The 17,282-nt window shown below is 41.6% G+C and overlaps 1 protein-coding gene across 2 annotated transcripts in view; it reads right to left on the bottom strand.

Moving 5' to 3' along the window:
* Nucleotides 1-4,326: 4,326 nt before the first annotated feature.
* DOCK11 (dedicator of cytokinesis 11) overlaps nt 4,327-17,282 on the bottom strand; it is a 190,907-nt gene continuing 177,951 nt past the window's right edge. For both annotated transcript variants that reach the window (XM_045995226.1, XM_045995227.1), the window contains 5 exons: nt 15,360-15,570; nt 14,855-15,045; nt 14,062-14,162; nt 12,347-12,485; nt 4,327-8,427 (listed from right to left, as the gene is read on the bottom strand). In XM_045995226.1, coding sequence (XP_045851182.1) covers nt 8,305-8,427; nt 12,347-12,485; nt 14,062-14,162; nt 14,855-15,045; nt 15,360-15,570 — 765 coding nt within the window. In that variant the 3' untranslated portion in view covers nt 4,327-8,304. The remainder of the gene's footprint in view (nt 8,428-12,346; nt 12,486-14,061; nt 14,163-14,854; nt 15,046-15,359; nt 15,571-17,282) is intronic.

Here is a 17,282-nt window from a genome sequence, read left to right as displayed (position 1 = left end):
AGCATTGGCATTTTCTCTCCTGAAGATTCTCCTTGGAGGGCTGGAGCTTGGATTGAGTTCTGTTCCCATAATAAAGGAAGAGGAGGTGGTGGTACTGGGGAGGGGGTCCTCATTTTCAGAAACAAAACGTTCTGTGTAAATATCCAAAATGATTCCCGTGATAAGCCAACTCTCACACGGGACTCGAACTGTATTCATCACTCCTGTAACTACTTGGGGCTGGTGGGGAAACGAAGTACAGCAAGGTTTCTCTCTGGAAGTTATTTGTTGTCATCGTACTGGTTCTGATGGGGATGACTTTGTCAACTCAGCCCTTCTTCCTCTTATCCTCCTTTTTCTTTTGTGCGTGTGTCTACATTTAGTTCAAGACAGGGAGGGAGGACATAGTGCTATTATCTGCCTCTAGAGGCGTCGTGGATCCTCACTATGCTATGGGAAAATCCTGAAATAATGCACTGCACCAGGACCATAGGACCTGGCCAGCTTTGCATAGAACGTAACTCCACATTTATGTTGGCTTTGTTTTTGTTTTGCCATATTAAATGCTCAAATCTGTCAGAGCCAGGCACTGTATTTCACGTTCCTCCAAAAGACACAGGACGTTTTCCCTTCGAGAACTGAGAGGACTCAGTCCAGGTATCGACAGGAAAAGACAACCCTTGGATTATCTGCTAGATCGTCCTATCCCATCTGCCTATCCACCCCCAGATTCCTGCCTTGATCATTCATATGCCTGGCTCCCAGTGGCTTACCAAACACACGTGTGATGAAATTCGGCTGATCTACCGTTCCCAGACTGCAGTGCAGCCCTGAGCTGCTCATATGATAACTTCCATCGGTTTTCTATCAAAGGTACATGCAGTCAGTGGGCAGAAGGAGTCCAGAGTCTTTAAGACTTGACCGTATGAGATTTACTGAAGTGGTAGTTATTCCAAAGACTACAGTACATAAAGAATGAGACTTAGAGATGAGAAATCAACTGAGGTTGGCTGAAACAGTTCTCTCCGGGGAATGAGGCAAATAGAGCATCCCTTTTCTGAACAATAACAAAAGGCTGATCAATTCTATTTCAGTCTCAGACCGAAGGATAAAGGAATCTAGGGAAAATGAGACGAAGAATGTTGCTTGATTTTATATGCACTATTTGCATGTTCCTTGTAGTAGCAATTGGTGTTAGTGGTCAGAGTTCATATAACAATTAAAATGAAGAAGTTAGTTTCTTAGCTTCCTGTTAAACACTCTCTTTTCTCCACACACACACACACACACACACACACATGCTAATTCCTACTCATCCTTCAAGGCCACGTTCATGCCCTGTCTCCTCCACAAAGTCTTTAAAAAATTTTTTTTTAATTCTATGCCCAACCTAGGGGCTTGAACTCACCACCCACTCAAGACTATGAGTCACGTGATCATGAGCCAGCAGCAAAGCTTTTTTTGTTCTACCTCTAGAAAGTGTTGACCTATTCAGGCACTTGTCCTTACCACTGATTTGCTATTATCTGATGTCTTCATATAATCTTTTTATCTGAGTCTTATCTCCCTCAACCACAATTCCTCGGAGGTCCGAGATATCTGCCCACATTGCCTTGCATATAAGGAAGGCTTCAGAAGTATCTGCTTATCTAAACTGGCTTTATTTATTCGAGATTCATCAAGCACTTGCTCCATGCCAGGAACTTTTTTGGTTCTGGGGCATCAGGTGAAAAAAATCAGACATAGGCTTCACCCTTCTGGAGCTTAACATTTTCAGTAAACAAGTGGGAGAGAGAAACGTTTTGGTGTCTCTCTGGAAAGTTGCAGGAAATTGGAGCAGATCAAATAGTTGAAAACAGCAGTTGAAAACACTGTGGACTGTGAGTCATGATCTACCTTGGCCTCATCCCTAATTTGATGGATATCTTAAGTACATTTCTTAATCATTTGTCATCGATTTCCTTGTATGTCGGAGGCCTCATATAGTTACTGGGAGAACTGGATCAGAAAGGATGCAAATCACGTTGGAGGGAACTTCCTCAATCTGATAAAAAGCATCTATGAAAAACCCATAGCAAACACCATACTTAAAAGTGAGAGACTGGGGGGGGCACCTGGCTGGCTGGCTCAGTCAGAAGAGCACGTGACTCTTGATCTCAGGGTCATGAGTTTGAGCCCCAAGTTTGGTGTATAAATTCTTTAAAAAGTAAACTAAAAAAAATGTCAAAGACTGAAAACTTTCAACCAAAGTTAGTGTGTGAACCAGACTAATGCCATCTTGAACAAATCTGCTTCAGTGACCTCTCTGTGACCTAAAGCCTGCTTGAGCAGTCCCTTTCTCCCACATTCTTTGTTTAACCATACCCTTAAGTACACCCTTGGGGAATGAGGTCCTTGCTAGGGCTCCTCCTGGGTGCTCCCCTAACATGGACTCCTTAGCCTACTCTAGGGAACTAGAGGTTATAAAAGGAGGTCTTATATGGGAAGGTAGGATTGCAGAGATCGAACCATAAGTCCTCTTAATATACCATTTCCTATCAGGCTGGATTTGTCAGCCTTTTTCTTCAGTCTTACGGCTCCTTTGGCATTTGGAAGTCACTTTGCATATACCTCCCCCCTTTCATGGAACAATCAGTAATAAGAAAAAGATGTCTGCTCTCCCCACTGCTATTCAGTATTTTACTAGAAGTTCTAGTCAGGTTGTAGGTAAGAAAATGAAATGAAAAGAATCAAGATTGGAAAGAAAGAAATAAAACTCTCTATTTTTAGATGACATGATGTTATATAGAAAGCCCGAAAGAATTCACACACACACAAAAAATATTAAAGCTAATAAATGAGTTCAGCAAGGTTTCAGAATACAAGGTCAAATTAAAAAAATCAGTTGTATTTCTATAAATTAGCAATGAACAATCTGAAAATGAAATAAAAAACAACTCCTTTTATAACATTGAAAAGAATAAAACTTAAGGAACAAAATTAACGAAATGTAAGACTTGTATACTGAAAACTTCAAAACATCATTGAAAGAAATGAAAGGCTTAATATTATTAAAATGGCAATACTGCCCAATTTCCCAAATTGTATTATAGATTCTCAGCAAATCCTACCAGAATCCCAGCTCCTCCTGCCCCCTTTTAAAAAAGATTTATTTATTTATTTATTTATTTGACAGAGAAATCACAAGTAGGCAGAGACGCAGGCAGAGAGAGACGGGGAAGCAGACTCCCTGCTGAGCAGAGAGCCAGATGCGGACCCCGATCCCAGGACCCTGAGACCATGACCTGAGCCAAAGGCAGCCTTTTTTTTTTTCCCCAAAAGAAATTGACAAGCTGCTCTGATCTTAAACTTCTTATGGAAATTCAAGGGCCCAGCATAACCAAAAATTCTTGAAAATGAACACAACTGGAAGACTCACACTCCCCAACTTAAAATCTTACTACAAAGCTATAGAAACCAAGACTGTGGTGCTGGAATAAGGATAGACCTATAATCGATGGAATAGAACTGAGGGCCCAGAGCAAATCCATGCATTTAGGGCCAATTGATTTTTTTTTAAATATTTTATTTATTTGACAGAGAGAAATCACAACTAGGGCCAATTGATTTTTGATAAGGCTGCCAAGACAGTTCAGTGGGGGAACAGAAGAGTCTTTTTAACAAACGGTGCAAGGACAACTAGGTAAACATACACAAAGGAATGAATTTGGGTCCCTATCTCGTACCATATACAAAAATTATCTTGAAATGGATCAAAGACCTGAAACTGAGTTAAAACTGTAAAACTTGAAGAAAACACAGGTGTACATCTCTAGGACCTTGAATCTCTATGACCTTCTTAGACAACATTGAAGCACAAGCAACCAAAGAAAACAGGTAAATTGGACTTTATCAAAATTAAAAACTTTAGTGCTTCAAAGAACACCATCACAAAAGTGGGAAGGCAGCCCCAAGAATTGGAGCTAACTGGAAATCCTAGATCTGATAAGGGACTTGCATCTAGAACATATATAAAGAGCTCTTATGACTCTACAATAAAAAGACAACCCAATTTAAAAAAATCAGTAAAGGATCTGAATAGACATATCTCCAGAGAAGACATCAAAACGGCTCATCAGCACACGAAAGAATGCTCATCATCATCAGCCATCAGAGAACTGCAAATGAAAACCAGAATGAGAGACCATTCACACCCATCAGGAAGGTGATAATCAAAGAAGCAGGTAATAGTAAGTGTTGTCGGCTCAGGTCATGATCTCAGGGTCCTGGGATCGAGTCCCGCATCGGGCTCTCTGCTCAGCAGGGGTCCTGCTTCCCTCTCTCTCTCTGCCTGCCTCTCTGCCTACTTGTGATCTCTTTCTGTCAAGTAAATAAATAAAATCTTAAAAAAAAAAAGAGAGAATAAGGTTAAACAGAGAGTTGCCATCTGGCCCAGTGATTCTCCTCTTTGGTATATGCCCAAGAAAACTGAAAGCCTGTCTCCCCAAAAACTTGTACCCAAGTGTTCACAGCATTCATCATAGCCCCCGAATGAAAATAATCCAGATGTCCATCAACTGATGAAAAGAAAAAATGTGGTGAATCCATACAGAGGAGTATTATACAGCTGTAAAAAAGGAACAAGAGACTGATCCGTGCTACAAAACAAAGGGACCTTGAAGACATGACAATGAAAGAAGCCAGTCACAAAAGGCCACATATTGTAGGATTCCATTTATATGAAATGTCCAGAATAGGCAAAGCCAGATACAGAAAGTAGATTCGTGGTTGTCAGGGGCTGGGGTGGGGGTGATTCATAGGCAATGGGGAGTGGCTGCTCAGATGTATGGGGTTTCTTTCTGGGGTGATAAAATATTCCAAAATTAATTGTGGTGATGGTTGCACAACTCTGAATATTCCAAAAACCACTGACTCATGCATTTTCAGTGAGTGACTTGTATGGCATGTGCATTAGAGCTCGGTAAAGAGGAATAATGGCCGGGGGAGAGGGGGTGGTGCGGAAAGCATCAGGTAGGTCTCCAAATGCCATACACAGAAGCAAAACACTTTGTTGAATTTAGTCACAACTTCAACCAGGAGTTGGATGAACATACATAAGCTTAGAGTGCAACCATTACGTGGTTGGGGAGTAGAAAAAAAGCCTTTATTGTAACTGGAACCAGATAAAAAAGTGCTCTTATTGGCCAACTCTGAGGATAGGGGAAGAGCCTTGTTACACAAACCCCTTCCCCATTCCCAACGAACTTTTATTCTATTCTTTTCCCTTTGTGTTTTGATAGCTGAAGTTGTGTACTTTTTGTGCAAGACCGAGACTGAAGATAGTCCGCCATTTTGTGGGTTGGAAACCTGAAATACTTATCTGATTATTAATATTTTGAAGAGTTGAGAAATTCCTATTTTTCCAGTACGTTGCTCGGATTCTCCATCTCAGATGCAATTAGTACTTATACAGAAAAAGCCTGGGTTGTTACACTGACCTATTTAGTTTTTCATTAACCAATGAGTCACCTCCAGTTCTATGATATGATGGTCAAGGTTCCAAGACGGTTGCTACCACTGCTGCTTTCTATTTCGTTTTTAAAAAGATGTTTACAATGTTTATATAGGCAGGCCGATCACATAAATATGATAATAATAAGAGTCCCGTCCATAGACATGATGCCACTGGCAACAGCTGGTTACTAGGAAAAGTTGCATCGATTTTTTTTGTCCCTCTGGGTTGTCACCGTAGGGATAAACATTAGCGATGGTGACTTGTTCCTGTTTTACAATATGGCCAAAGACTACCAAAACAGAAGCTTCCAGAGGGAATTGGATTCAGGCAGAACTGTGAAATGGTCGGTACAGCAGAAGTGCATTTTTGGATATGAATTAATTTGTGGAGGCTAAATCACTTCATGAAATCACTCAGTTCTATAAAGAGTGATACTTAACACATGCTGTGTTTCCAAACACGAGTTTCTGGCTTCCTCCAGTCTAGCCCGCCTCGTCCTCTACAGCTTGCTGCCCTTAGTCTAAAAGTTGGAGGCAGAAACCCAGGGAAATTGTGTCACGACCTGGAGATCCGAATGGCCACGGGTCACACAATTATCCTTAACATTCCCTTGTTTTCTCCTTAGTCATCAATAACTCAGGTCCAGTCTTTCCCCAGGATGGCTCCTGTACTGGTCGTTTCTTCTTCATGCTTGTTCTTATCTAGGGGTTTAGAGTCTCCTAGCTAGATTACTGCAAACTGGTTTCCGTATTTCCATCTCTCTCTGCCTCCAAAACATCCAACAGCAACGCAAAGGATTAAACACCTAAAAGTAACATTTAATCAAGTGGTCTGTCTAAAAACCTTTGCCTGCGTCCCCCGTGTTTACTGAGTAAAGTCCAAACATGATTAGTCTGGCATTCAAGGCCTTCCACAACCCAGGGCAAAGTTTGCATTCTATACTTCCATCGTCTACCACTCCCTTGGACAAAACTCATCTCCTCGCCATCCCCTGAGCTTCTGCTAATTCGTTTCATGTCTTTGCATGCCATCTTCCTCCTGCCTAGGCTACCTGCTCGTTTTTGAAAGCCTATTCAGAACTCCTTTTCATCCCCAAAACCATCCCTGAACACTACCCTCCAGTAACCTCTCAGTCCTTGGAGGTGATACGGCTTCTGGCCAGTGGCCTTCACCCGGCGATGCTCCCAGACAACTGTTCTTGACTCCTGTTGTTGATTCTCGTATTACATTTAATTCTGTGTCTATCATGCCTCCACTACGTGGCAAGCTCCTTGAGCGCAGTGGTCACTTACTAAACTTGAACAAAAATTACCCATGGTACGTAATGCTGTGCTGGGGGCCCTGGAGGGACTAGTTACTGACTAGGGAGCACTCCCGTTCTCCTGAGATGCTTCATTCTCAGGTGTGAGCATTCGCTCTAGGTGACGGCTCCTTCCCCGTACAAACCAAATCCAATCACTTTGAAGGTGAAAGGAACGCTACAGCCTTACTCCAAGGTATTAAGGAATTATAAACTGCTTCTGTGATACTTCGGAATCCCCTGTGAAAATACGAAATTAAAACTTCAATAAATAATGGCATGCTCCCCTAAAAAGCTTAAAGATGACATGTAAAGAAAAATGGCCAGCCAGGGGCATTATCTTTAAAGACTTCCTTGATCACAAAGCAGGAGAAAAGCCAAGGCTCCTTGCAATTCATTTAGATTTCACCGTCTTTTATTTATTTTTTTTTTTTTGATCCCTACGTGAAACTGGCTAAACTCTATAAGGAAATTATGTCTGGAACTTAGAGTTTACATCAAAGGTGGCCAAAATTATAGGGATAATTCAAGCTAAAAAAAAAAAAAAAAAAGCTCTTTACAGCTCGGTGGGTCCTGAATGATGCAGGGAGTCTGAGAGGTCTACATAGTTAGAAATGGAATCCCTAGCTGGCAAGTTGCCAGATCGGCGGTGGGTACGTATCTTGACCCCCCCCCCCAAAATGCTGCAACTGTCCAGTTCTATCAAAATACTTGCTAATCTTGTACACAGACAAAAAAAAAATAGTCCTTACAAAATGCCTCCCTGACTCTTCTACTTTGAAAGCTTTGAACTTGCATAGGATGTTCTGACTGTAAATTCTCAGCTTTGTGGATAGTCCTAGACGATGAAGCACTGGGGGCAAAGGCCACTTCCTAGGGCCAGCGAGGCCACACACAAATCCCTTGTCCTGGAAGGCACAGAGAGACCAACTTGGTCACCCAGCGTCACTGCATCAAAACTTGAAGGAACAGTAAATTTGGTATTTTCACGTGTAGCCATCCTGGTTCCTTGAGCCTCGTCTTGACTCTTGGCAGGCGGGAGTTCCAATTACCTCCCCAATTTGAAATGTCCATGTTTTACAGCAATTTTATCAATTTTTTTCTAAGGATCAGTGGGATCGTGAATTGAGCTTCCTGTCATGGAAAATGCTAAGTTCAAAGTATTATTTCCTTCACTTCTAATTACAAATAAGTTTAACCTTTTATTGTGTTCCATTATACAATTTTACACAGTACCATTATGATCTGAAGCAATAATTAAGCAAATTGAATTAATGGTTTTGAGCTCTACTTCTCCGTATATAGATTTACCTAAAAAAGTACAAACCAAGCACAGTGGTGCAATTTTCCAGGCACTTTCAAGTTGCTTAACTATTTACAAATACGTAAGCACCCTGTTTGAAAGCATGAAAATTTTGGTGTCAGGAAGAAACACTCCATGTCTATCAAATCTTTCCATTTTTAACATTTGCACAGCTCCGATTTTTCCTGAGAAAGGTCAGTCTCATTGTCACTTGGGATCTACATGTCCTCAGATTTCAGCAGTGTATCTTGGGGAACCATAACCTCGGTCGCTCGATGTACCGCTAATTGCACAAAATACATGGAACGTGTTGCTCATCCAGGGGGAATGGATCGTGTCTTCTTGTAATATCTAAAACAAAAGAGAAAAAAGTCTGCGTGTTTATCACAAAGCAAAACAGCCATGGTCAAAAAAGTATATGTATATGAAATTACAGGCAAATTTCAATTTGTCACTGACATGGAGCTATTTGAAATGACATAAAACAGAAGGAGCAAAGAATAACATTACCGACTTCAGTCTTCAAAGCTGTGTTACAAAGGCAGCGTAGCAAAAAAGCAGAGAAGATCTAGTTACTCATTAAGAAAAACAGAAGATTGTAAAATGCAAAATTCAAGAAAAAATGAGAGGCAATGCAATCTTTTGAATATATGTATTTTTAAAACCAATGATCATAACAAGAGCTCTAAACCGTGGCTCTCAGAATCACTGGTGGGGCTTTCCCAACACACAGATACCCATGCTGCTTCCCTGGAGACTTGGAAAATATTCTTAAATAAAGTCACAAGTGCCTATTTCTATTCTAATGGCACACGAGAACTATGTGAGCTGATTGACACAGAAGGCTTTTCACGGAAATGAAGAACTTCACACATATGAGATGTAAATTTTATATCCCATAAGCATATAAACATATATTCATATTGGTATAGATGTTTTTAAAACTTTCCATTTTCTGTGATCAAATATGCTTGATTAGATGGAAGGAAAGAAGAGGTGCCTGGCTGGCTCAGTCGGTAGAGTATGTGACTCTTGGTCTCGGGGTCGTGAGTTCAAGCCCCACGTTGGGTGTGGAGCCTACTTAAAAAAAAAAAGAAAGAAAGATGGAAGAAAAGAATACCATGCACATCACATCGCATCTCTTTACTGTATGATTCCAACTTAGGTCTCAAGCTTTCACTAGCTGGTTTTGAAGTTAGCTTTGAAACTTCAGTATTAAGCCCACAAACTGGTCTATGGTGACAGTAATGAGTCATATCATTTGTGTTGCTACAAAGTAGGTCTTAGAGAAAGGCTGTAATAGAGAAATTTCCTCTTAAAAAATCGTAACTCATGACACTAATCTGGAAGCGGAGCAGAGGTTTAAGAGATGACTAATTGTTTATCCACACCTGTCAGATATGACAAGAAAATATGGGACTCACTGTGTAGAAAACAAAACATACCAGCTCCTCCAGTGGCCACCACTAACTCTAATTAAGACATCTGCAATTCATAATTTGAAGATAATATAAATTCCCTTTTAATTTTTAAAGTCCCCTTCTTTTTTTTTTTTAAAGATTTTATTTATTTATTTGACAGAGAGAGAAGGATCACAAGTAGGCAGAGAGGCAGGCAGAGAGAGGGCGGGAAGCACGCTTCCCACTGAGCAGAGAGCCCAATGTGGGGCTTGATCCCAGGACCCTGAGATCCTGACCAGAGCCGAAGGCAGAGGCTTAACCCACTGAGCCACCCAGGTGCCCCTTTAAGTCCCCTTCTTAAAGTCAAAAGCTTGAAGAAGTTTTACAAAGGACTGTATCTTTCGATATACTATAACAGATTACACTGAAAAGGGTGAAGAATAAATTATATATATATATATATACACACACACACACACACACACATACAATAAACATATATATATACACACACACATAAGATATATCTTTTGTCAAGTAATCATTTATGGGGCACAACAGAATAATTTATATTACACTATCCAGTATATTTTATTTTGTATTATTTTATTTTCCTTTGGGAAAATAACGTATCTCCAAGTGTAGGATTGAAAAAAGGCTCTGTTTTGTGAAAATCTAATAGAAAACGCTGAATTATAAAAATTCACTATAAAGTCAATGGTTAGGGCACACCTAAACACAATGCATTATGACGGGACAGCTTACATAAACATAAACCAATAGAAACTTCAGATTTTTTCAGTAAAACAAGACGAAATCAGACAGGGAGACAAACCAAAAGAGACCCTTAACCATGGGAAACCAACAGAGGGTTGCTGGAGCGGGGGGGTGGGGAGCTGGGGTAAGTGGGTGACGGGCATTAAGGAGGGCCCATGATGGAATGAGCCCTGGGTGTGATAGAGCACTGAATCACTGACCTCTGCCTCTGAAACAAATCATGCACTCTGTGTTAATTAACTGAATGTAAATAAAATTGAATTTAAAAAAGAAACTAAGATTTTTTTAACAACATATAAGTTCAAGGGTCTACAACAGTAGACCCAATTCAACAGAAGAGCCACGGTTTAGGGAATCAAATGAGACAGACAGAAAATGGGACAGCAGATCTGCAAAACCCAGGCTTCGCAGGGGAAAGAACTGTATAAAATGGCTGCTCTACATATCCTGATCACTGTCACAACAGTAAATTAAACAAATTGTTCAGAGTTTAAGGCTAAGTCATGCAGTTGCCTGGAAACTAGGATAATTGCAACGTACTACACATTGGCTTAAAACATGTGTCCCTGTTGTATCTTTTGTGAAGGATTTTTTGCTGATTTTCTATAGAATATGAAGAGCGGAAATCCCCAACACTAGACAGCTCCTCGGAATTACGTCGTCCATTTGCCTCAGAGCAGTGATGGCACAGAAAGGTATATGCCCCCCTGCTACCCACGGGCTGAGCTTGAGACGCAGGGAATAAAGGAAGTGGCATGACTTCCTGCCTTCCCCGTCCTGACCACCTGGTTGCTTTGAGACCCAAAAAGATCTCTGAACACTGAACCACAGAGGGGCACCTTGGAACGGTTTTTACTCCCTCCTAAATGGGCTAATAGAAGTAAAGATGGCCAAAAGAAGAAATGGAACACTGATTCCAGACTCCTCGGGCCAACAAGATTCCCAGACATGGAGAACGGGCAGGAGGGGAGTGGGGGGTAAGCAGTCTCACTGAACAGATGGTATGGTGAAGGTCTGGCTGGCTAACTTCTTCATGCTGAGAAGATGACAATGGCTGGAAAATGAGACTCCTGGTCATTCAGCACAACCTTGTGCTAACTGTAACTCAATTTCCCACAGCGAGCAATCGCTGAAAGGCAGCTACCAAGACAGAGAAGGTTCTGGAACGAGATTTAACATGTGTTCTCTAAAGGGTTGTAATCATCCTTGTTTCTTTGAAGAAGACTTGCTTTCTTCAAAATTCAGAGTTTGAAGAGTTTCTGAAACAAATATTTATCTTGGTGGCTATTTCCATGAGTAAGGAAATGAAACTTCACAGGCTCAGTTGCTGAGGGACTAGATCATCGTGCTGGGACTTGTACAAACATGTTGAAGACACTAAAATACTTGAGTGACAACCCATGTACACAGTGGTCAGGACTCCAGCATCAAAATGAAGTTTCCCAGGATAACCCAGGAGTGCTCGCGTTTAAGACAAGCAGGGGTATAGAAGTCCTGGGTGGCGCGGGGGACGGAGGGCTGGCAGGCTCAGGTGTATGAAAGTTCTCACTGCTTCACTGTGACATAATGTGGCTGTAAGTGGTGAACAGGTCTTGGCTTCCGAATTTTTAGGTTGCAGTTAGCTGCATGGCCATGAACACTCCGTCACAGACGAAAACGCTAAGACATTTCTCAAATTTTGGAAGCCTCAGAGTATGTCACCTAAATGACAGTATCCGTAGTTTCTTTACGGCCAAGACGGAGATACTCCTAGGGGTTTGGCTCCCGTGCCAATCATCTCACTCCTTAGGGCCCTTCTTGAGAGACTCTTACCCCTGTTTCCAGTAGATCAATTCAGCGAGTTAACTTCTAACAGCACCGCGGCCCAAAGAACAAAATGGCTTATTACTGATAATTGCTTTAGCAATTGCTTCAGATAATCATTTTAAATTCGATTTGCATTATATCATTTAAATGACCGAAGATAATAGGAGTAAATCTGAAAACACAGACGGACTAATTTCAAGGTGATGCATCTCGAACGACTAGACTTTGCTAAGTACACCTGAGGGGCTCCAGGTCATGTTTTCGTTTTCAACTATGTTAATACTTGCCTGCTCGTGGATAATGTCAGACAATTCTTTCACCATGTCTCTGAAATTTGACTTGAGCCCTTCATGGTACTCAATTTGATCTTCTTTAATTAGCCGCTCATTTAGTTCAAGGGCAATGCTGCAAGCCTGTATGAATTTCCTGTGGACAAAGAGCAAAGATAAGGGTTTCATCGTTTATTCCTAGAAAGTCTCATTGACCATCAATTTGATATTCACTTTAACTGTGGCTTGCCTAGAGGGAAGACTGGAATCCTGTATTTTCTTACTGTGTCTTTGCTAATGCCATTTCCTAAGTCCGAAATTCCTTTCTCCTTTCTTTCCCACCTTTCCCCTCAGGTTTCTTGTCTCCTTTAAAACCTGGCTCGAAACAGTGACCTTCCAGAAAGACTATTTGCTCAGATGATATTAAATCATGATATTAAATCAGCTGATATTAAATCAGCTAAAATTGTACAAACATTGACTCACATCTGTAGGTAATGAGTCATGCATTCAAAAATAGTTTATTTGGGGACTACTATGTCTCCCGTACAGTGCTGGCTGTTATAGGTAGGAATTATCTGTCCTGGGCGGGGAGTAGGGACAAAGATGGGGGGCGGGGTGGAATGAGTGAAACTGGTGAAGGGGATTAAGAGGTACAGACTTCTTTTTATAAAATAAGTAAGTCCCAGGGATGAAAAATACAGCATCGGGAATATAGCCAATAATACTGTAATAACGTTGTATGGTGACAGATGGAGTGATCACACAGCGTGGCGTGCACTGCGTGATACGGGAATTGTCAGATCGGTCTGTTTAATGCCTGAAACTCACCACACTGTCAACTATACTTCAATATTATTTTAAAGTAATTTAAAGAATAATTTAAAAAAGCGAAAAGCCTTTGTCTGTCATTCACGCGTTTGTGTGTCATATCCATGATGAGAGCAAAGGTCTTAGGGGACAAAGTACCTCACTGCCCATTTGGTTTGTATCCCTGTCATAGCAACAAGTAGAATCTCTCTGCACGTGCCAGGCATTCATAAATACTGGTGAATGAGTGACTACTGGTCACTCTGTAATCCAGAATGGTTGATGACACGCAGACAGGAAAAGTAAATGAAATAAGTCGGGAGCAAACGAGTGGCTGAGTTATCATCTTTCCTCTTGGCCCATTTTACTCAATTGTCTCTCTTATTCCAAATGTAAGCTTTTCAAATATATTAAACAGACTGTTTTCTAATGCAAGACCATTCAGACATGCCCTAGCTTACTGGGATGCTCACTTGAGCCGCAGTACCATGTGGCCTTGGACCGGCAGAATCCCAGGAGGAAGTAAGAACACAGGACACGTACAAGCCTCTCCAACCCTGCCAGTTCAACTTTTGTTCCTGCCCTAAACGGTCTGAAATGCTGTAAGATGAAGTCAATCAGGCGGAGGAGGAAAGCACAGAATGAATGCAGGCTTGCTTTTGTGCCACAATATCTAAAGGGATAGAGGAAACTGGCAAGTTTCATCTCTCGGGACGCTGGGATGTCGTTAATGACCCGTAGTGAGAAAGACAGCGTGCGTTTCCTCGCTGCTTAAAGTACTATTAGGTCACCTAAATATTATAAAAGAGAATGGAGAATGTCCTTTTTTTGGGAGGGATGTTACTAGGTGAATATTTTGGTTTCTGTGAAGAACATAAGAATAAAAGGATAGAGGTCTAACGGGAAAAGGACACAGCACTTACCGAAACATGTCTTTCAACTCATTTACTTTCTTAGGTGGATACTTGGTAGCTTGACTATCATTTAAGAAAGCCCTTGCATATGCTAATGGACCAGCATTTACCTAAAACACGAAGGGAGAAAAATGAGAGAGTGGTTAGAATGTAATCAGAATGTAATTTCTGTCTTTCTCTCTCTTTTTTTTTTTCCATTTTATTTATTTTTTCAGCGTAACAGTATTCATTCTTTTTGCACAACACCCAGTGCTCCATGCAAAACGTGCCCTCCCCATTACCCACGTGTCTTTCTCTCTTAATTTATTTTTTTCAGATTTCATTTTTTTAAAATACTCTCTACTCCCAATAAGGGGCTCGAACTCACAACACTGAGATCAAAGAGATGCACGTTCCCCCGACTGAGCCAGCCAGGCACCCCTGCATTTCTCTTAAAAAAAACAAAACCCTAAATACATTAAAAACCTGAGGACCATATTTACTCTTCTTACTGGAAGTTTATTTGAAAAAAATGACTAAAGCCAGTTATCTGCAAAGACGCTATTCGAACAAGTTACTTAATGGCTTCAGTTCCGGAAACACAGAGCTTGGCTACCGTTGCAGGGCTTTACGCTAAAGTCTTCTGCCATAACATGAAACTGATGGACACTGAGCCTCCTTTCCTTCTGTTCACCGAGAACAATGCATGGGTTTTTGCACTAGCTAAAAGCAGAACAAACAATTGCAAGTCATGCTTGCTCAGTGCCCTCAGGAAAGCGAGAACATCGGGAACCACTTAGGACGCGTTCAGCAACGGACCTACCTGCACCGAGACACAGCCTTGCAATTTCAGCTGGAGCTGAATCATGTCGACGTCAGCAGAGGAGCAAAGTTTGTTCAGCTCTGCCGTTTTATCCTTGATTTCATCAGTAGCAACATCGATGGGCTTTAAATTGATCTGCTGTTCATAGCTGATAGGGATCCTCTTCTTCACATACGGGAAGGAGTTGGAAGCTGTTAAAAGGTTCACGCTGATTTGTTATCTCGGAAACAAATCCTCTGTTCCAACAGCCAAGTCAAAGGAAAAACTCCATTATGCTGAATTGTCCCCACTGTGCGCTCTCTAAGCACCCCAGAGCAATCAGTCACCCATTACATGAGGTGACAATGGTCTATAACATCGCCACTTTTGTGCAAGCTAGTGGGTGAGCAGCAGAACAGTGAAGGGTCACAACTACACTTCCCGCCCTCCTACTCGCCACCTGCTACTGGTGTGCATCACAAAGAACCAAGTCAAGCAAAATGTTATCACGCGAAGTCCTACTTACTGGTCAAGATTGTGCGGCGTTTGCACTGTTCTTCTATGCAACCTTGCTTTTTGCCGGATAACGTGTAAGGGGCTTCAAAAACAAATCTGCTGATATTATGGTTTCTTTCAAACTCGGTCTTTCTTTCCGTGAGTTCTTTGTCATCAAAGTAGGGCTTCACGTACGTGACTTGGATATGAGCATATTTTGGATCGAGCTCTTTGGCGTTTACCTGTAAAGTGAGAAAGTTCTGGCTTTTACTCGGTGGGAGGGAAAAGTGGGGACAGGTAAGCCACTAACTCCTTTGGTATCCACTGAGGAACATGGTCATGATTACAACTGAATACACCCCCGGAGGAGAGCTCTCTACTTTTTTCAAGGATCATTTCCTTCTGGTTATAAGAAATTACAGAAACCTATTTGGAAGTTATAGGAATGGGAGAAGAAAATAAAAATCGCAATCCTACCACTTGGCGAGTGCCATTAATCACATTTTCATATATTTCCTTCCAATCTTTTCTCCAGGCACCTATTATTTACAAAGCTGAGGTCACGCTAAACACTGTTTTGTAACCTGATTCTTTAAAAATATATTACAAAGTTAACTGTACATTTGAATTCTACCTTGATAAAAACAGATAATGGAGAGGATTCTGAGAAGGGGGTAGAGCACCAGAAATCTAGCTAAAGCTTGCAAGTTGTAGGGGAAGGCGTGGACAGAAAATTGCAGTCAATTTTAATTTCGGTCAATTTCAGCTCTTGGTCCATTTCAGCCTCTCCTTTCCTACTCCTCAGCCCCACGGCAGGCAGCTGGCACATGTTCCTGGAACAGCTTGCGTGAGCCAGAATGGGCAAGAAGAACCCCATCTCCTAAATCTTGGGGCCTGTGCTCCAACCACTGTTTCTCATCATAGAGGTAAAAGAGGTTGTGGCCATTTTTTTTTTAAATTAAAAAAAATTTATTTATTTATTAGACAGAGGGAGAAAGAGAGAGAGAGAGAACACAAGCAGCAGAGCAGCAGGCAGAGGGGGATGGAGAAGCAGGCTCCCTGCTGAGCAGAGAGCCCCACGTGGGGCTCCATCCCAGGACCCTGAGATCGTGCTGAGCCAAAGGCAGACACTTAACGGACTGGGCCACCAGGCGCTGCCCCTGTTGTGGCCATTTTTGTTATACTTGCCTGCCCTGGCTGAAGTGACTTCCAGGGTATTTAAAAGATCTCTCCACTTTATTTTTCTTTCTCCCCTCTTGGGAGCCAGACACTGAAGACAAGGACACTCAAAAGCAACAGCATATTGGAACAGCAAATTGGAAACTCACCACACACACCCGGGTAAGGTGCAGGTTCAGAAAAGACCTGAGAAGACCCTAAATTTACACCTCAGGCTGATCCATGGCACAGAGACAGTCTAGAATAATTAAAAACAAACCCAGAAAATCCTGGGAAAGGGGGAGATTCTGATTTCCAGAATGACCACCACATCAGACCCAAATGTCCAGTTTTCAACAACAACAACAAAAAAATCACAAGGCATGTGAAGAAACGGGAAAGCTTGGTACATTCAAAGGAGAAAAATAACCCAATGGAAATTTGCCCCCAAAAAAGACTAGATAGTAGACCTACTAGAAAAAGATTTAAAAACAACTGTCTTGATGATCAAAGAACTAAAGGGAGATGTGGAGAAAGTCAAGAAAGCGATGTACGGACAAATTCAGTATCAGTGAAGAGGGAAAAACCTAAAAAGAAACCAAACAAATTTTTGGAGCTGAAAAATATAAGTTAAATGAAAATTCACTAGAAGGATTCAAAGGTGGATTTGAGCAGACAGAGGTAATCGAGAACTGGAAGATACTACAATCATGGTGGGGACCCCTGGGTGGCTCAGTGGGTTAAGCCTCTGCCTTAGGCTCAGGTCATGATCCCAGGGTCCTGGGATCAAGTCACA

This window comes from Meles meles, chromosome X (assembly GCF_922984935.1).
Source record: "Meles meles chromosome X, mMelMel3.1 paternal haplotype, whole genome shotgun sequence".
NCBI classification, from domain to species: Eukaryota; Metazoa; Chordata; class Mammalia; order Carnivora; family Mustelidae; genus Meles; species Meles meles.
Note: the sequence above shows the minus strand (reverse complement) of the source record. Positions and strands in the feature narration are given on the sequence as shown.